General features: G+C 40.6%; 1 protein-coding gene across 1 annotated transcript in view; it reads right to left on the reverse strand.

Annotated features, from left to right (window-relative positions):
• Positions 1-21460, reverse strand: part of LOC149179542 (elongator complex protein 1-like) — a 62529-nt gene extending 41069 nt beyond the window's left edge. The window contains 1 exon segment of the mRNA XM_089415686.1: positions 20999-21460. Coding sequence (XP_089271812.1) covers positions 20999-21157 — 159 coding nt within the window. The 5' untranslated portion in view covers positions 21158-21460.
• Between the last annotated feature and the right edge of the window lie 276 nt (positions 21461-21736).

Here is a 21736-nt window from a genome sequence, read left to right on the forward strand (position 1 = left end):
AAGATGATGGTACCTGGCCTCAATGCACTTGGAGCAGTCATGAAACATTGGATTCTCAAAGAGCTTAATGCAACTTTGATTGTCACATTGAATCATTGTGGGCTCCAACACCTGCCTGAAAAGACCTAGAAGCAACTTCCTCGTCAAAAATGGCTTCACATGTTGCCAAGCTAGTAGTCATATACTAGTGTTCACCTTCCTCTAGTTTATGACTAGAGGCGTGGTCATGAGCTTGCAATCTTGCATATGAAACCTCCTTAGGATCTCTATAGTGTACTTCTCCTGCTCCCAAAGGATTTCTCCATCACATTGCCATACCTCCAGCCCAAGGAAACAGTGCATAAGCCCTATGTCCTTCATCTCAAACTCTCTTGCAAGATCTTCCTTACAGTCCTAAATCAAGTGGTCTGCTCCAGTCTAGATAAGATCGTCAACATAGAGCACTAGAATGCGCAGAAGCCCTACAACAGCGATATATTACAGGTTGGCATCTGCCTCACTCTTAGTGAAGCCCAATCCCTGAAGGTAGTTGTCAATGCGAGTGTACCATGCTCTCGGTGCCTGCTTGAGCTCGTAAAGAGCTCTCTTCAACAAGTAGACATGAGTATCTCTACTAAAAGTCTCAAACCCCTCTGGTTGCTCCATATAAATCTCTTCCTCACCACTCCATTGAGGAAAGTTGTCTTCGCATCCATCTGGTGGATCTTCCACCCCATCTATGCTACAAGTGTCAGAACCGTCTTGATGGATGAATCACGAGCCACTAGGATAAACATCTCATCATAATCAATGCCCTCACTCTACGAGAAGCCCTTGGCCAAAAACCTGGCCTTGTACTTCTCCACACTCCCTTCTGCTCCATGCTTCACCTTGTACACCCAACGTGAGCTTACACCCAACGTGAGCCTCCACTAATTTGCCCTCTAGACGTGGCACAATCTCCCAGACATCGTTCTTCATGGTGGAGGAACACTCCTCCATATCGCATCCCGCCAAACCTACTGAGAGGCTACCTCCTCGTAACAAGAAGGCTCTGACTCTAACAACTCAGTCATCAATGCCATGTACCCGGTGTACCTCTGTGGTTGCTTTCTCTACCTAAATGTAGAGCTAGGAGTCTCAACTCACTCCTGAGCCTCTTGAATCAACCTCTCAGCCCACTTGGCACTCTTCCTCCCTATGTTTGGAGTCACTGACTGAGTGGTTGTCTGCATTCATCCTAATCTCTCCTCCTCATCTTGCAATAAGTCCTTGTCATCCTATTGTACGACCTGCTTGGCACTAGGCTGAGACTCAATCTGTGGTACTGGTTAAGGCTCCTGCTTCGGAGCGAGAAGCTTCTCAGACACTCCAACCTGCTCTCACTCCAAAGACTCCCTCAGAGCTCTGTCCTCCTCAAACCGCACGTCTTGCCTGATAATTGTCTTCCTGAGTGAAGGTAAGTACACCTTATATGCTTGAGGTGTCTCACAGTAACCCACGAAAACTCCCTGTCGTGGGTTCCAGCGTCTTCCTACTCTCTTTGGGCACATGGCAGTAAACTCTTGTCCCGAAGATGTGGAAGTGAGAAACAACAGGCTTCTTGCCTATGAAAGCCTACTCCGGTGTAACTCATCCAAGCACCCTATGTGGATTCTTGTTCTGCAAAAACATTACAACATTGCATGCCTCTGCCCACAAGAACAAGGGCAGACCATGGTCATGCAACATGGCCTTGGCCACTCCAACTATGATGCAGATTTTGTAAAAATCTCTGTTTTCCCACCCCGGTTTTCAGTTTCTCCTTATTTCTCCCATGTAGTTAAATGCCCATTCCCATAACCATACATTTAACAGACTGAAAAAAATAAATATTGCTGGAAACACAAATTCTGGAAAATTTTTAGAATGCTGGAAATTGCAGAATTAAAAATCAGCGATCAAAAACAGCCATTAAAACACATTAAAACACTGATATTTTTTGTCAACTTGACCCTGGAAAAACCCCCTACAACTCTTGGGGAAAACCAGTTTGAGAGCTCTTCTTTATTTCTGAAAATTGCCTTTTTACAGTGACAATTAGTCAGCAAAAAATCAGCACGCAAATTTACAACTTATCTCCTTTCCCGTGCCTCGCAGCAATCTGGAAATTACAGCAAACAAGACAGCAATAAATGCTGTAAGGCCTCCGTTTTGTGTGCAGAAAAATCAGCAAACTGCTCCTCGATTTTTGTGCAAAAATCTGCCTTTCACTATGTGTAAAGTCAGCTGTACAAATCTGCTCAACTGCTGCCTTGGAATGTGTGCCAAGCTGCTGTCTCCTTCTCCTCCCTGCTCAGAAATCTCTCTTGCTCTTTTGCTCTCCTTCTCCCAATCTGCTCATGAAAGAATGAATGACCTTTTCCTCCTTTTCCTCTTTTAATATAACTCCAAGTGACTTTTGGGTGATCCAAGTGACTTTTGGGTGATCTCTAAATCCAATGGCTGAAATAGATTTAGATCAATGGTTGAGATTAAATGCTCATTTAAATCTCACTTTCTATTTTTTTTAATTCACCCCACTTTAATAAAGACCCACTTAGTCATTTATTTCCAAAGTCACTTTTCCTTTCTAGTTTTTCATTTACTTTAAAATTAGACTTAGTAACTTTATCACTTAAAGTCACTTTTAAATTAGATTTAACTTTATAAAATTATAAAGTCACTTTAGGAGAAAAATTAAATTCTTTTGGACACTTTTCCCTAGGCCAAAGATCAAAGCCTAAGGGAACCACCTGTCCTCCGGTACCAAATTTCAACACTCCCTCTTACCGAGGAAGGTGTTCCTCACCACACCCATCTTGTCTCTGAAGTAGACATGCTTGCCCCGTGGTAAGGCTTTGGTAAGAATATCTGCAACCTGCTCATCAGTGGAAATATACTCAAGTTTCACAACTCCCTTCTGAACATAGTCTCTGATGAAATGATATCTGATCCCGATATGCTTTGACCTGTCATGAAATACTGGATTCTCCGTGAGTTTAATGCAACTCTGATTATCACAGTAAATCACTGAAGGTCTCAACGGCTGACCAAATAAGCCAAACAACATCTTGCGAAGCCAGATGGCCTCACAACTAGCTAGACTGGCTGCCATATACTCTGCTTCCGCTGAACTCAGTGCTACTGACTGCTGCTTCCGGCTGAACCATGACACTACTGCTGAACCCAACCCAAAACAACACCCTGAAGTGCTCTTCCTATCAGAAGCACAACCTGCCCAATCAGAATCAGTGTATCCTGCCAATCTCACTCCATCTCCCTGCCTGTAGTCCAGACCATAATCCATTGTCCCCTGCAAGTACCGCAAAATGTGTTTTGCAGCCACCCAGTGAACCTTCCTAGGCTCACACATAAACTGACTCATCGTGTTGACTGCAAAACAGATATCTGGTCTAGTGTTGACCAAATACATCAAGGAACCAATCAGCTGCCTGTACAATGTGGGATCCACCAACTCGGAATCCGAAGCATGAAGCTTCTTCCAGTTGGTGATCATCGGTGTCGACATGGGTCTACAATCCTCCATGTGGAATCTGCTAAGGATGTCCACAATATACTTCCCCTGCCCCAGGAAGAAATGCCCCTCCTCCTGCCACACCTCCAAACCCAAAAAGTAATGCATCAAGCCGATGTCCTTCATCTCAAACTCCGCCGCAAGATCTCTCTTGCAGTGCCCTATGAGTCTCTCTGCACCTGTAATGATCAAGTCATCCACATACAGCACCAGAATGAGAGGTTCCTCACCAATCACAATAAAGTAAAGGTTCGGATCTGCCTCACTCTTTGTGAAACCCATCCCCTGCAAGTATGCATCTATCCTGGAGTACCAAGCTCTGGGAGCTTGCTTCAGGCCATAAAGGGCCTTCTTCAATCTGCACACATGGGACTCCTTCCCATGCACCTCAAAGCCCTGTGGCTGCTCAATGTACACCTCCTCCTGTATGAAGCCATTGAGAAATGCGGTCTTCACATCCATCTGGTGGATCTTCCAACCCATCTCTGCTGCTATCGATATAATGGAGCGGATCGAAGTATATCGAGCCACGGGAGCGAAGGTCTCCTCATAATCAACTCCCTCTACCTGGGAGAACCCTCTAGCCACAAACCTCGCTTTGAATTTCTCAATGCTGCCATCTGCAGCATGCTTTACCTTGTAAAGCCATTTGGAAGTAACCACGGATTTGCCCTCAGGCCTCGGCACCACCTCCCAAACATCATTCTTCATGATAGAAGAATACTCCTCCTGCATGGCCTCTCTCCAGACCTGCTGGCTAGCTGCCTCCTCATAGCTAGAAGGCTCAGAGTCAAGGATGCTGGTAACCATCGCCATATAACTACAAAACCTCTCAGGTGGTCTACTCTCTCTGACCGGCCTCTTCAGCTCAGCAACAGATGTGGCATCTCTCAAGGTGTCCTGAAGCCACTTGGGCTTCCTCTTCCCTGAGCGCACTTCTCCCACCGGAGAATGAAACTCCTCCTCCTCATCATCATCAGTAGCCTGAACTCCTGACTGTCTGTCTGTTGTCCTCCTGCCTGCACCTGAACCTATAGAAGTTGAGGTACCGTGTGAACTGTCCATCAGTGGACTCCCTAGTGAACTGCTCTGTGAACTGCTCTGCATGCTGCGTGGAGCACCACCCCTCTGGCTCGGCGAGCCACTGCTCACTGATGGACCTGACATCCTCATGGATGTACCTCCGGATCCTCCTGATCCCTGCCCACTGGATCCCTGTGACTGACTCAACTGCTGCTGAGGGTCTGGCTAATCCAGATACTCTAACTCCTGTGACCTCCTAAAGGCCCTGTCCTCCTCGAACTTCACATCCCGTCTGACAACAACTCTCCTCTGTGCAGGAATGTAAATCCGAAAGGCCTTTGAAGTCTCATTGTAGCCCACAAAGATACCCTTCTATGCAGTGGGCTCTAGTTTGGTCCTCTTCTCCTTGGGTATATAGGAGTATGTTATGCATCCAAAGATATGAAGATGACCAATATCAGGCTTCTTCCCAGAGAAAGCCTCCTCCGGAGTCATGTGCCCCAAGGCACGATGCGGACTCCTGTTCTGCAAGTAAACAGCTGTGTTGCAGGCTTCTGCCCACAAGAACAATGGCAACTCCTGATCATGTAACATGGCTTTGGCAGCCCCTATGATGGATCTGTTCTTCCTCTCTGCAACTCCGTTCTGCTGGGGGTTGTAAGGAACAGTGAACTCCCTCCTAATGCCTGCCTCCGCACAATAGTCAACAAACTCTCCAAGGGTGTACTCTCCTCCATTGTCCGACCTCAAGGACTTGATCTTTCGACCTGTCTGAGTCTCCACAAGAGCTCTGAACTCCTGAAACCGCTTGAAGACCTCACTCTTGGTCTTCAAAAAATAGATCCAGGTCCTCCTGGAGTGATCATCAATGAATAACACATAGTACTCATATCCACTCAAGGAAACATGAGACATCCGACCGCTCAAATCGGAATGAATCAAATCAAGTATCCCCGTCGCTCTGCTGTCACTGCTGGGAAAAGGGGATTTGGCAAACTTGCCCATCGCACAACCTCTGCAAGTATCAAAGTGATCAGTACTGAAATCTGGCACACCTGTAGTGATCTCCCGCAATGTCCTCAAGGCTCCATGATACATATGTCCCATCCTACGGTGCCAAATCTCACACAGCTCAGAACTGCTAGCTTTGCTGTCGGTACTACTGCTCAATGCCAAAAGGGGTTGGAATGCAAACTTGTACACCTTTGCATGGCGTACACCTATCACTCTAGCTGAATGAGCTGGAGTGCCCCTGGGATACATCAACACCTGTCCTCCCCTGAACAGTACCTCATATCCTTTGTCCTCCAAAGCTGAGACGGATATGAGGTTCTTCCTCATCCCTGGCACATAAAGAACCTCTGACACCTTCAAGGGAGGTTTGGACTCCCTCTGAAATGTCACTGTCCCCACCCCGACTGCTCTAACAACTCTGTCATCACCGAGTACTACCTCAATATCAGTGCCACTCTCTGAAAGCTCTGAGAAGTACTCACGGACTCCTGTCATATGACGTGAAGCCCCACTGTCCACATACCAGATACCTGAAGATGCTCCGCTAATCGAGGGAAAAGCATGCTCCCTCTGAACCTGTGTGGCAGGTGATCCTGCACTAGAGGACTCACACGTAGTGAACGCAAACTCCCGGTCAAAACGACCTGCAAAGTCCTCAATCTCTGCTGAAGCTGCCACGTCCTGGTTCTTCCCCTTCTTCTTCTTCTTCTCCGGACACACAACTGCATAGTGTCCCATCTTTTGACAATTCCAACACTTCACCTTGGAAGTCCTTCTGTGTGTTCCCCTGTTTACCTTTACCTTTGCCCCCACCACTGCTTGTGGAAGCCTGCTTCTTCCCTTTGCCTTTCTTGCCTCCTGCCACCAGTGCTACGTCCTCATCCTGCTCAACTGGCTTGGCTGCCCCAAGCTGTCCTTTCCTGATCTCTGTCTGAATACAATCATCCCAAAACCTCTCCCATGTGGGAAGGGTCTCACGTGCACAAACCCCATCAGCAAAGTTCAACCATGAACGGGGGAGGCCATTCACTGCAATACGCACCAACTCAGTGGATGGAATGGCCTCTCCAATCGCTGCCAACTCATCTCTCACATTGGTAATCTTTGTGAGATATCCAGCTGCACTATCATTCCCCATCTTAATGTTCTTCAACTTCTCTTTCAGGACCATCTTCCGTTTCTCATTGGTACTTTGGTAGAGATTGGACAATGCTGTCCACATCTCATGGGCATTGCTCTTTCCTCTCACATGAGGAATGCAATGGTCTTTGATTCCGTCTAGAATCAGCCTCTTACCCTTATTGTTCTTCTTTTTATACTCAGCCAACTGAGTAACATCAGTGGGCACAACAACAGGGTTCTGTGCGGTATGCACCATGATATCCCAGACTTCTGCCTCCTCAAAGATACTCTGCATTCTCTCCTTCCAAACGTTGTAATTTATATGCCCATCCAGCCTATCCTCCACCCTCAATCCCAATGACATCCTGCTGTCCTAAAACTGAAAAATAGCACTGCTGTAGTAAAGATAAAACTGTTGTTTATGAAAAAATCAGCTTGCTGGAATTTTCTGAGTGAAAAATCAGCAACTGTAATTTTTCCTTTTGCTGTCCCAAACTGCCCTTCAGTACTCAAGCTCTGATACCATGTAAAAATCTCTGTTTTCCCACCCCGGTTTTCAGTTTCTCCTTATTTCTCCCATGTAGTTAAATGCCCATTCCCATAACCATACATTTAACAGATTGAAAAAATAAATATTGATGAAAACACAAATTCTGGAAATTTTTTAGAATGCTGGAAATTGCAGAATTAAAAATCAGCAATCAAAAACAGCCATTAAAACACTGATATTTTTTGTCAACTTGACCCTGGAAAAACCCCCTACAACTCTTGGGGAAAACCAGTTTGAGAGCTCTTCTTTATTTCTGAAAATTGCCTTTTTACAGTGACAATTATTCAGCAAAAAATCAGCGAGCAAATTTACAACTTATCTCCTTTCCCGTGCCTCACAGCAATCTGGAAATTACAGCAAACAGGACCGCAATAAATGTTGTACGGCCTCCGTTTTGTGTGCAGAAAAATCAGCAAACTGCTCCTCGATTTTTGTGCAAAAATCTGCCTTTCACTATGTGCTGAATCAGCTATACAAATCTGCTCAACTGCTGCCTTGGAATGTGTGCCAAGCTGCTGTCTCCTTCTCCTCCCTGCTCAGAAATCTCTCTTGCTCTCTTGCTCTCCTTCTCCCAATCTGCTCATGAAAGAATGAATGACCTTTTCCTCATTTTCCTCCTTTAATATAACTCCAAGTGACTTTTGGGTGATCCAAGTGACTTTTGGGTGATCTCTAAATGCAATGGCTGAAATAGATTTAGATCAATGGTTGAGATTAAATGCTCATTTAAATCTCACTTTCTATTTTTTTTAATTCACCCCACTTTAATAAAGACCCACTTAGTCATTTATTTCCAAAGTCACTTTTCCTTTCTAATTTTTCATTTACTTTAAAATTAGACTTAGTAACTTTATCACTTAAAGTCACTTTTAAATTAGATTTAACTTTATAAAATTATAAAGTCACTTTAGGAGAAAAATTAAATTCTTTTGGACACTTTTCCCTAGGCCAAAGATCAAAGCCTAAGGGAACCACCTGTCCTTCGGTACCAAATTTCAACAGATTTTCCTCTTAGCCACCCCATTCTACTAAGGGTTTTGGGGTGTTGTAACCTCTCTCCTAATGCCCTCCTTAGCACACATGTCTCTAAAAGCATTGGAGACATATTCCCCGCCATTTTCACTCCTCAATGCTTTGATATTCTTCTCGGTCTGGTTTTCTACCAAAGCCTTAAACTCCATGAACTTGGAGAAGACCTCCTCCTCCTTCTTCATTAAGAAGATCCATGTCTTTTGAATATATCGTCTATGAAGGTGACATGGTACCTATAACTCATGAGGGATGGAGAAGTGAAGGGCCCACATTCGTCTCGATGTATCGACTCCAAAATCCCTTTAGCTCTGTTATCTTGGCCTTAAAAAGATGACTTTGCATACTTTCCAAGTGTGCAGCCCTTTCACACTTCATGTTGGTCAATCTTGCACTGTGGTAGCCTTGTGGCTATCTGTTGAAGGATCTTCAACGCCCCATGATGCAAATGCCCCATGCATCAATGCCAAAGCTCCCCCACATCTCTGCCATGCTCACATCCTACCTTGCTACTCAAGGTTGCAATGGTCTCAAACTATAGCCATTATAGGTTCCTCATTCTGACTCCAATCTGCGTAACTTCTCTGGAGTTGAGATGCTTGATGAAGACCTTCCCTCTACTGAAGATAATCTCATACCCCTTGTTCTCCAAGGTTGAGGCTGAAACAAGGTTCTTCTTCAACCTTGCGACATAGATGACATGTCGAAGGTAGAGAGATTTTCTGGACTCCCTCTCAAACTTGACTATACCCACGCCTTGCACTAGATTCCTACCATCATCTCCCATCTCTATATGAAACTGCATATCCTTCTCTATCAATTGGCTGAAGTAACTCTTGTTCTCGGTCATGTGAAAGGATGCTCCACTATCAATATACCACACGTTGTTGGCCACTGAGCTTGCCATGCAAGCTATCAATGAGAAATCCTTCTCAAAATAAGAAGTAAACTCATCTAACTCGGTTGATGCTGCCACATGGTCCTTATTAGACCCCTTCTTCCGGTTAGGAAACTTAGTGGCATAGTGCCCAAACTGGTGGCAAAATAAGAAGTAAACTCATCTAACTCGGTTGATGCTGCCACATGGTCCTTATTAGACCCCTTCTTCCGATTAGCAAACTTAGTGGCATAGTGCCCAAACTGGTGGCAAGAGAAGCATTTTATCTTGCTCAAATCTTTTTTCTTCTTCTCGCCCTTCTAACTAGACTCAGCCTTGCCTTGGCTCTTTTTGCCCTGGGCCTTGCTCCCTTTGCCTGTTAAGGCAAAGTTCTCTTCATCCTCTACCTTCACTGAAATTTTAACTCTCCTCCCCCTTCGAATTTCTTCTTAGACGCAATCTCCCCACAGCCTTTCCCAATTGGGAATATTCTCTTTTCCATTGACTATATCACAGAAATTCTCCCAAGACTTATGAAGTCCCAATAGTGCAAGACTCACAAGGTCTTTGTCTACTACAATCTCGCCCACTCCAGCTAGGTCATTCCGAACCTAGATGAACTTGGAAAGGTACGTAATGATGAGCTCTCTTTGCTCATTTGGATATTTCTTAGCGTGTCCTTCAAGGCAAGCTTCCTAGCATCACTAGATCCCTGATACAAATCCAAGATGGCTATCAACATATCATTTGTTGTCGTCTTCCAATGGAGATGAGGGATAATGTCGTCTTTGACCCCCTCAAGAATAGTCCTCTTAGCCTTGGTGTCATTCTTGTTATGCAAGATCAACTGTTGACCATCTATAGGTGCAATTTGTGGGTTCTTCGCAAATTCTAGCACCCCATTATCTTCCAATACCACTAACATTCGCTCCCTTCATGAGAAAAAATTAGAGGCTCCCTCTAAACTACAAGATTCCCTTAGTCCTTGGAACGACATACTTCTATCCAAAATATTATTATCCAAAATATTGCTCTTCAAACTCCAACACAAGCCGACTGACTGAACAATCTTGGTGTTGGCTTTTATACAGAACTTCGCTCTGATGCCATGTTAATTTTCTTGAAACGCTGCAACTAAGATGAATTTACTAAAAAAATCAAGGCAACTGAAAACTGAAACCAAGTTTAACTTTCACCAAGATACACAGTTTCTTAACATTCAACATGCAGCAGAAAATACTTTAAATAAAAACACATGCACACATAAATTTGACACTCATGTTTTACCCAAGAAACCCAAATAGGAAAACTTGCTTTCGTTGTTGTGGTCTTCTTATTGATTGTTCTTTGCGCAAATAAACCTTTCACAATTTAGTGCGCTGCTACTGTAGCCAACAAATAGCCTTTTGAGAAAGCTCTCAACTTTCTTCTCACTAATCTCAGCGCCATAAATTGTTCTTAGCCTATCAATACTCTCTGCCTTGAGAAATTGCTCTCGGCCCTCACACAATCATTTCCAACTAAGCCTAGTCTCAGGTTGCTTTTCAAATTCTTGATCTTCGCTCCTCAATCAATGTGTTATACCATCAACAAAGAATCATCAAATCTTTGTGCCTTCGTCCTTCTCTGCCTTAATAGACTTTCAATGCATGCAAGTAGCCAAGTTCGAATGGTTGTTCACACTAGTGCAATGAGTTGTTTTTACCAGTTACACCTAGACTGGCTCTTTGTTAACTGGCTCGAGTTGCTCCTTGATTTTCTCTAGTTGTGAACCGAGTTAACTAAGGACTTCACACTTCCCATCTTCACTTGTCTCTAAAGTCTTAACTCGTCCTAATTGAACTTGTTTCATCCCACTCATCCTATAGTTTAACTGAAGAAGACTCTAATGCACTAAAGCTTGAACACTACACAGACAGTCTCCTAATGACCATTCCAGTGAACTGAAAATCAACTCATCACAACTGAAGTCTATCTCATGATCTCGCATGCATGCTACAGAAAGACAGGTCGAAGTCTTCGCTAGCTAACTTCACTACATTTTTAAGTTTTAACACCAACAACAACAACAATAGCTCTCCCATCTCACTTCACTACTATTGTTAGTGTTTTGTAGTAGCTCACTTGACTAAAAGTTATTTTATCTAGTAAAAAGTCTTTAGTTCAAATCTTTTTTTAAGTTACTTTTTGGGGAATGTTCATGCAAACTTAAGTTATTTCATAACTTCATTGGAAAGTGTATTTCACTTGTATTATAAAAGTGAAACACTATAAAATAATTTTAATATTTTTTAGGTTATATTTTGCATACAACTCTCATTTGTAAAGTAACTTCCTTGCACTTGTTTTATAAAAGTGGGTCACTTCATAAAGTAATTCATCTGTAAAGGTAAACTTATAGGCAAAGCTAATGAGACAAAAATAATATTTTATTTCTCGACAACATCCATCACCACATGGGCCAACTTCTACCTACCACGTGGCTCTTTGTCACAATTAATATTTTTTTGTAAAAGGGCATAACTTTCACATTCAAAGTTCGTATTCAATGCCATTTTTTTTAAACAGCCTATTTGTTTGTTAGTTTTCCATCCAAACAATCAATTTCAGCTTGTGAAACCATATTATCTGCATATTTTAATATGGCCACTCTAAGTGAACTTTTGCTTGCCAGTGTCAACTACTTCTCATGGAAATCCCACATAGAGGATGTACTAAGAAGTAAAGGATTATATCGGCTTACCTTAGGGAAAGAAAAGGCCCCCATTGATGCTAATAAAAAAGCCAAAAGGGATAATAAGAATGACGAAGTATGTAGATTAATTGAAATGTCCATTTCTCCTAATTTGTGATTTTATATTCAAGGAATCAACGACGTGAATGAAGCCTAGGAAAAGTTGAAAAAATATTTGGTGAATCTAATGCAATTAGATATCATCAGCTTGAAAATCAGATCATGACTTTAAGTCCTAATGACTTCTACATTAAAGATTATTTATCTAAATTCAAAATACTTGGTTATGCATATTCTATTTTTGTATCTATATTTTATGCCGCTAGAGAAGCTCTAGGGGTTGCATGTCAAAATCCTTCTCTTGAATCTTTTTATGACTCTCTGATTAGAAAGCAAGACAAGTTCTTGCAAACTAGAGTGATTAGCACCATAAGTACATCTAACAAGGCCCTAGTGACCCAAAAAAATAAACAAGCATCCAAAAAAGCAACATCATAGCAACAAGAAGCAAAACCAGAGTCCTAAACCCTCTTAGCCAACTTCTACTCCAAATGGTGACAAAGGACCAAAATCAAAGAGCAAGAAGACTGAGAAACATTGCAATTATTATGGGAAAGGCAGTCATCTGAAGTCTAAATGTTTTAAAAAGATGGATGTCTTGGAAGCAGCAATGAACAAGGCTAAAGCACAACATCAATCTTGATTCCTCTTCTAACACTTTTTCTCATGGACATGCACCTTTTGCTTATGGTTTCTCTTTCAATACAACCTCTACTTCTAGTGCATACAACAACTTATCATATGGCTAAGGATAAAGACATTTTTTCTACACTTAATGATTGTAACACCAAACAAATATTTGTTAGTGATAATAGATTTCAAAGTGTTGTAGGGTTTATAATAGTTCAAGTAAACAATGGTCATTTCAATGATGTATTATGTGTTCCAAGTCTTTCCAACAACTTTCTATCAATATATCAGATCACTCATTCAGGTGAGGGTACAACAATAGACTTTTCACCTCACCAAGTTGTAATCAAGGACTTCAAAGATCTTAAGCATGTCCTTGCTATAGGAATTGTCGATGATATTACCAAGTTGTACAAGTTTAATAACTTTGGGTCATCACCTTTTCCCTCAGTTTTTATTGCTCACAACAATGACTTAAGTGAACTTAGGTATGAGTTATTTGGTCACCTAAACTATCACTCATTACAGCAACTATGTAATCAAATTATGGTGATTAGTCTTCATCTCGTTTCTTGTGGAGATGGTGTTTGCGTTGATTGTGTTATTGGTGACAATTTTGACAAACCTGCCTCATAACACACCTCAACCCCTATGCAGCTTGTTCATAGTGATTTGTGTGGTCCACTTTCTTCTCCTTTCTCTAGGTTGAAGTACTTTTTAACTTTTATTGATGACTTTTAAAAATGCTCTTGGATTTACTTCTTAAAACATAAGAGTGAAGTTTTTGACTTGTTGTTGGCCTACACGGCGGCCCTTGTAGAAAAATAATTTGCACTCAACTGCAAAAGTTAAGAACAAATAATAGAGGTGAATATGTTAACAATAAATTCACAACTTACAGCACCATAAGCATTCAAATGCAATATATTGTTCCATATACACCACAACAAAATGGTGTTTTGAAAGAAATAATCGTACATTAAAAGAAATGGCTAATTGAATGATTCAATCTAAAGGATTAAGTCTTCATTTTTGGGCAAAAGCAATCAATGTAACAATTACATAGTAAATCACACTCCCACAAAGGCTTTAAAAAATATAAAACATAATAAGCATGGACTTACATTAAGCCAAACACAAGGCACTTTTGTGTATTTGGTAGTATAGCATGGCCTTACACCCCTGATGAGAAGAGGAAAGCCTTACATCCTAAAAGTGAAAAGTGTATTTTCGTTGGATATTATGAAGATGTAAAAAGTTATAGACTTCTTCAACCCTACTCCAATGAAGTAATCATTAGAAAATATGTTAAATTTGATGAAAATCTCTTACCCTATGAGACTAATTCGATAGTTGTGCCCTCTTCGACTTATGATCCAGCTTTAGCATTTGTGCCACTCCCACCTTGTGTTCCTATTATGGTTTCTCCTACAATGAGGATGTAAATCCACCTCTAGCTTCTCACCTTCCTCCAGATGAGCCCATCAAACATGAACTTGCACCAACACCACAACTTCCTAGATGGGTATGTTCAACACAAGAAGCAATTGGTGATCCTACAGACCAATGTTATAATCATTCACATAGTTAGAGTGAGCCTCCTCTCTTTTAGCTCAAGTTTCAAAGACTCATGAGCCAAAAACATTTGAAAATGCTTTAAGCCATCCAAATTAGAAAATAGCAATTAATGAAGAATATTGTTCCTTAATGGCAAACGATACATGGGAACTTGTCCCTCTTTTAAAAGAAAGAAAACTTGTCAGATGTAAATGGGTGTATAGAACTAAGTATGCATCAAATGGAAGTGTTGAAAGACATAAGGCCCAATTAGTTACTAAAAGATTCTCTCAAGTTGAAGGAATTAACTATAATGAAACCTTTTCCCTGTTGCAAAAATGAATTCCAACCACTCTGTTCTAGCCCTTGTTGCCTCACATTGATAGGAGGCCCATCAAATGGATGTTAAATTCACCTTCTTGCATGGGGATATACAAAGAAATCTACATGAAACAACCTCTTGACAATGTTTAGAGTAACTCCATCCATGTTTTCTGCCTTAAGGAATATCTCTATGGTTTTAAACAAGCTCCCCAAGCTTGTTATGCAAAAATGGATAGCTTTTTTCTTGACACCAACTTGTTTAGATGCCATTCTAACTCCAATGCCTACACCAAGAAAGGAGGAAGTCATTTCATAATCCTTGTTTATGTTGATGACCTTATCGACATTAATAGTGACCCTAAACTTTTAACTCATGTGAAATTAACCTTAAGAAGAAGTTTGAAATGACAAACTTCAGTGATTTGCATTATTTCCTTGGCCTCGAAGTATTGCAAACCTATGTCACACATTTCAGGTTCGAACTCAAGTTCGACAACAATTAAGTTCAATTCAAAATTGAACCTTTTAATGAAGTTTGTGCGAGGTTCGCCATTACAACATCAATAAACATATATGAGTGAGAATCCTAATAAATAAACATACATGAATAACTTAATTGCAATAATGCCCAATCAACAATGACATTAATTAACAAGTTTGAGCCCAATATTTTAGTCATAGCAAATTAGCAATATGAGGCAGAGAGTTCTAAGATGCATCATTCAAGGCTTGTTGCTCGAGCTAGAGAAGGCACTTGCATGGTCTGTCGAGCAGGGTTCCACTTCCAAACAAACCAATTACATTATTGTGCAGTCATGTAAAGATACAAGGCTTGAGAGTTAGAGATCGTGTGAGGGAGGGCACACTAGCAATTGCAAACTTACAATCAAGAGGGTTCAAGCTCTGAGAGCAAAAGAATGAAAAGAGGAAGCAGCAAGCCAACAGTGTAAAATTGTGTGGTGTGGCGAAGGTGCATGTGGCAGACTTTTACCTCGAAACCCTCGTGCTTTTTTACCTCGACCCTCATAAAAAATTCGAAACAAATCGTCTTGAAATTCATGTTGGGGTTCGAATTAGCACTACAAATTCGTTTAAGTTCAACTTGAGGTTCAACGAACCTGATCAAATTTTAAATTTTTTGGGGTTTGATGAATTTCGAACCTCAAGGTTCGAGTTCGACAAACCATGAGACAGTTGCAAATCAAGGAAGGAATTTCACTTTCCCAATCTAAGTATGAATGTTACCCTCTTCACCATTTTCACATGGAAGATAGTAAACCAACCCCTTCTCCCTTTAAATCTGGAGTCAAACTTGTTGTCACCTGTACTACACCCAAAGTTTATGTGACTTGTACTGCCAGTTAGTTGGTAGCCTCTAATATTTGAATCATACCTGTCTTGATATTTCCTTTGTTGTTGGTCTTGTTGCCTAGTATATGCAAATACCCAATTAAAGTAACTGGAAAGCAACAAAAAAGGTACTTCAACGTATCCATGGTATAATTCAGTTTGGGATACATTATAGTGCAGGGTCGTCTCCTTTGTTGGTTGGTTTCACTGATTCAGATTGGGCTAGCAACCCTGACGACCGGAAGTCTATTGCAAGTCATGTTTTCAATTTTGATTGTAGACCTGTCACTTGGGGTTGTAAGAAGCGGCAGGTTATTACTCTTTCTTCATACTGCCATCAAGTTTGCCAAAGATCCAATTCAGCATCAGCATAACAAACACATTGAGTTACAAATGCACTTCATCAAAAAGCTCATTCACAATCGAGTTATTGAAGTGTTATTTCTCAGTTGTAGACATTTTCACAAAGTCTCTTACAGAAGCAAAGTTTTTTGAACTTTGATGTATGTTAAGAGTTCAAGAACTCGTCAATAAGAGGGGATAGGCTCTAATGCCTCCTCCTTTCTCCTATTGTATCACCTTTGTAAATCCTTCAATCCTATCCCGCGTTGTTCTTATGAGGGAATGTTAGGGTATTTCGACTCAGTGGAGTTAGTTAAGCTCAACTTGGTCTAATGTGTCTATTGTGTAAAAGTGTGTTTCTTTAGTATGCATTAGTTGCATTGTAATCTGACAATCACGATGTGTTTTAGACAAAGAGTGATCTGAGAACTCATATTCTCCTCAATACTAATGGTTGTTGATCTGTGGCTTGAAACCTGATTGGTCCATGATCCCTATTTAAAGAGCATGGAGGGTCATGGTTGATGACCAATTGTGAGAACTCTCTTACGTAAAAAAAATTCTTTTGCATTAATAAAATTACCTCAAGTAGCCATGTTGTTTGGGGTCGTGGACTCTTTCCCACTTAGAGGGTTTTGACCACGTAAAAATACTAACATCATGATCTTTGATATGGTTGTATGAGTGGTTACTGAAGGTGTTGATTCTATGAAAAACATAGCTTCTCAAAAGAACCCTTATGAGGTGCACTTTCATCCTAGGAAAAAAAAACACTTGAATCAAATATGTTTAACAGAGGTCACAATTTTCAAAATTCAAGGTATGTTTTATGGTTTTATGATTGGACCCAACTCTAATACCACTTATTATACTCAAAATTGAACAAGAGCAAATATGTAGCCAAGGTTCGATGGGGATGTGTTCCTATGGCGCACTCCCAATACAAGGATACTCTAGTTGGACCATTCCTAGTCATATCCATTTACATGGGACACTGAGAAACACAAGTGAGAATATCCCCATGGAAAAGGGAGTGTTCTTGAGCAACTAGATCTATTATAATTCACGTTGCTTCCTGCAACTAGCAATCTGTCTCTAAGAACACCTCGTTCTCATGTTGAATAACCTAGACTTCCCCTTGCAATCCCCCATCACTGCTCCTATTTCCTTACGCACTTCTTGCCCCTATTTCCTTGCACACTAGGGCTCCTATTTCCTAGGGCACAAGAGGCCCCTATTTTTGAGTGCAAATATGCTCCTATTCTTTAGTGCACAAGCCTCCTAAATTTGTGCACACTTACTCCTCAAGAATACGCACTCCACAATCAAAGATGATCTCACAAACTTGTTATGAGTCTATGCCTTCGTCCTTCTCTTTATAGACCCAATTTGAGCATGCAAATAGACCTAGCTCAATTTAGAAGTTTGAGTTCTGATTGCGAGTTAACTGAGTTCTACTCGTCCTCACTCCAATCAGCACTCAAGTTCTTAACTCATTCTCTCTCCAATCAACACTGAAGACTAGCACATTCTCACTGAACTTGTAACTACAACCTCGTCTTGTAGTCAAACTGAAGACGACTCCACGTAACTAAAGTTCCAACACTATGCATGCAACCCTGATGATTATTCCAGTAAACTAGAAATCAACTCATCCAAATTGGCATCTAACTCATGAGCTCGCGCTCATGCTAGAGAAAGACAAATCAAGGTCTTCACTAGCTAAGGCACAAGCCAAAAGACCTTCACTCACTACATTTTCAACAATTCTTTCATTTAAATTTAAATATTTTATATCTTTTTAGTAAACAAAGACATTGAAATCACATCGGTCCAACTTAATACAAGTCCAAATTCAAAGTCCAAGTTGACCCTCAATCAATGCCAAGTCTAAGACAGAGTTTAAATATTGATGAAGGTAACCTATGCAAGCCCCTACTCCATATCCATGGATCTAATCCAATTTGAACTTTGTCTCCCTTCCCTACATGCCATGCCAACCAATTCCAACTACGGGAAAAGCTAAAATCATCACTTTCCAAATAATTTAATTATTTTGGATTCTCTTTACTAGACTTTTTATTGATTCCTCCACAATATCTAGAGCCATGTACTTGTCCTTAATGACTTGAGCCCAAAGCCTAGAACCTTGAATTAATCACCATACATGCTTTGCAACTAATGCTTTAGAAAATAGAAAGGTGTCCTTTGACCCTCATCCTCCCTAACTTTTGGTAGTGATAGTTTTTTTCAAGAGGCTAGCACCATTCCTTTTTCCCCTATACCTCCTAACCAAATGAACCTATAGCACAGTTTCCTGATCTTTTCCAATACTCCTTTGGGGATCCATGCAGGTGATATTCAGTATAGTGGAACTTTTACCAACACCAGACGACCTCCTCTAGATAGCCATTGATTACACCAATTATTTATCTTTTTCTCCACCTTTGCTATCAACCACTACCAATCTTCTTTTTTGTTAAAGTTAGCTTCCGATATAAATCCTAAATATTTTAATCCAGCATCTAGTTCAACCACATCGTAGGGAAACAATTGGATAAAAATGATTTTTCTCTCTCGGCAATACCCAAGAAAGATATCTCCAATTTGGTTATATATTTATCTTCATACTTATGGCCATGCAAAATATATCAATGATTTCTTTAAGCTTTCAACCACTCTCCTAGAAGCTTCATAAGAAATGAGTATGTCATCAACAAAGAGAATATGTGTGACATAACAAGAATTTCCAACATTTATTCCTTTGAAATGACCATTATCAAGAGCATCCTTTAAGGATTGACCCAAACGTTTTGCAACTAAGGCAGTAATGGGCACCCGTACCTAACACTTATTCCTTTGAAACGACCATTATCAACAACATCCTTTAAGGATTGACTCAAACCTTGTGAAACTAAGAAGGTGGTAATGGGCACCCCTACCTAAGCCCTCTTTCCGACCTCAATAAGGGGGAAGCTACACCATTCATCGAGATTGCAAAAGAGAGAGAATTGATAGTTCATCACCTAGGCAACAAAAAGAGGGCAAAAACCTAAATGTATAAGAATTGGCCTTGTATAGAGCCAACTCATCCTATCATATGCCTTGTATAGATCCACGTTTACATTTATAGCTCTTATGTTTCTTATCTTGATTGAGTGTAATCCTTTTACATCACCCTCACCACCTCATGGATTTAACTTCCCTCCAAAATGCTAAATTGTTATGCATGGATTTGTCCAAATATGATCTGTTTCATCCTTCTAGAAATAATTTTTAATATGACCTTGTTATAAGATAACTTTATTAAAATATGATATATTTTACACAATTCATATCACAAATAAGACATAATCAAGCATGAAAAGACAGTTAGTTGGCTTTAAGGTATAACATAGTAACACAAAATACTCTTTTAAAAACAGGGGTAAAATACTCAATTTGTTTATACTAGCATATATCCATCTTAACTTTGGATCTATCAAGCACCAAGAGCAATCACAACTCAAATAACTTTGGATCTATCAAGAACCAAGAGCAATCACGACTCAAATCCCTTTAAGATGCAAACCTTTTTGACAGTGCAAAAACATAAGGAAAGGATCTCACCTTAAGGAATTTGACCCATCATGGTGTTTGAGAGATCTAGGTTAAGATGTATCTAGGTTGGTGTACTTGTCTGTGTGATGGGCATTGCAATCCCTTCTATACTGGACCATCATATGTGCCTCTAAACACAAGTACTATTATCTCTTTATTGATCTCTGAACTCTTGGATCAAGTGGTCAATGGAAATAGTTATGATGCTTTTAATAAACTTCCTCATTTTGTTAACAAATTTCATAATTCAATGAAGTTTTCTATTGGGGCAAGTTTCTGCAATATATAGTTGGTGATAAGTATTAACTATCTTGTATTGGATGCTAACATTATTGTAAAATAACCACTCCGATATCTGTTTTAACATTTTTGCTTTCAAGTTTAAACTTTGCTTTTAATTGTCAAAATCTTGCCATCTTTTCGTTCCATAGGCATCCTAGTGTAGTTCATCCCCGTTTCTCACAAAGGAGGGTACATCAACTGGGTTTTATTTAGTGTTCCTAACAAATATATCCCAGGGGGGAGGGGCACGTACCTACAGCCCTACGTATAGGCCTAAGGACAAACTTTTGGAGTCCCCATTTGCAAGGGACAGAACAAGGAAATCCCTTGAGGATGTCCCTTGCAAAAACACGCAGGTTATCCTAGGGGCATACCTGGACATCCGCTACAGACGGAGATGCCTGGATATCCCCTCATGCACACAAGAGACATATGGTTTGTTGTCCCAACAGCGACCCCACTTTAAAAAATGGAAGGAAAAAACATGTTTCCCCTACTTGGTCCACTAACAATCTTAAACCAACCCACCGTATATAAAAGACCTAAATCGTTATCCTGTTGTGCGAGTGAGCAATTGCAGCAGTGGCAGCTTGGAAGAAAACAATATAGCAGCATTTTGGAGCTAGCTTTTCGAATCTTACGCAAACCCTCCACTCTCAAAAGCTCAAAGAAAATATCCTATTTCAGCTTTACTGTTTCTGGATTTCATGATTTGCCAGTTCAATTGCCTAAATAAACGCTGCAGTCTGTATAACCTTCAAACCTACAAAGAGAAAAACAGAAAAAGTGGAGTAGAATAATAACTTCCAATATCATTTTGCTAAAATGTGCATCCAGAATTTACTTCATTTCATCCGTTTTCTGGACCCTTTCTTTTGAGTGGCCACATATTCAACATGGCAGCTGAAAAAGTGTATAGCATCTATCTCTGATCATATTGTAAAAAAAAAAATCACCATTTAATCTTACCTGAGAAGCAGAGAGATTGATCCCATAAATTATATTTGCTGAAGAAGCAAAGAAGATTCGATTCTGCTCCACGTCTAGAGCTGACACCAAAAGCTCTTCGCTCTCTGCCTGCAAATTCACAGCAGCTCTGGATTCCGAGAATAACTTCAAGTTCTTCATTGCAACCTTTGCGACGTTGAGGATCAGTGGATGAATCGGCTCAGAAGCACGGGATCCTGTACTCCCCTGCGTGCAAAATCATCATTTGCGCTTAAACCCCGGCGTGTCCTTAAACCCTAGTTTTGTTCATCTTTCACTGGTCCTTTTTTATTAAGATTCTGCCCACGTCAGTGCCCATTATTGTTCATGCTACAAACGCGAATTCCGTTTAGCCTATGGTTCCATGCAAGCTACCAAAATAAGGGGAGAGCATATCCGCGCAGGGGTAGCAACGAGGAGGGGTAGCAACGGGGATGAATCATGAATGAGATATTTGAATTTTGTAATATTTTTCGTATCTTTCTCACGGACGGGTAGTAAGGGGGCTGAATTTAAATGACAAGATCTTGTTACTTGTTTTTTTTAACAAGTTATTTTCTTTCTTTTGGCTCGCTCTATCTTACTAGTATACCTTCAACGTGGTATAGGGTGAAGGCTTAATAACTATAGGTTATTTATTCATATATATTTTGTCTATATTTATTTGTTTGCTAAAGGTGGTAGGACGTCGAGATTCTTTGTAATTTCGAAAAAATAATA

This window comes from Pinus tabuliformis, chromosome 3_2, assembly GCF_031772625.1.
Source record: "Pinus tabuliformis cultivar Carrire ecotype Pingquan chromosome 3_2, CPIR1, whole genome shotgun sequence".
NCBI classification, from domain to species: Eukaryota; Viridiplantae; Streptophyta; class Pinopsida; order Pinales; family Pinaceae; genus Pinus; species Pinus tabuliformis.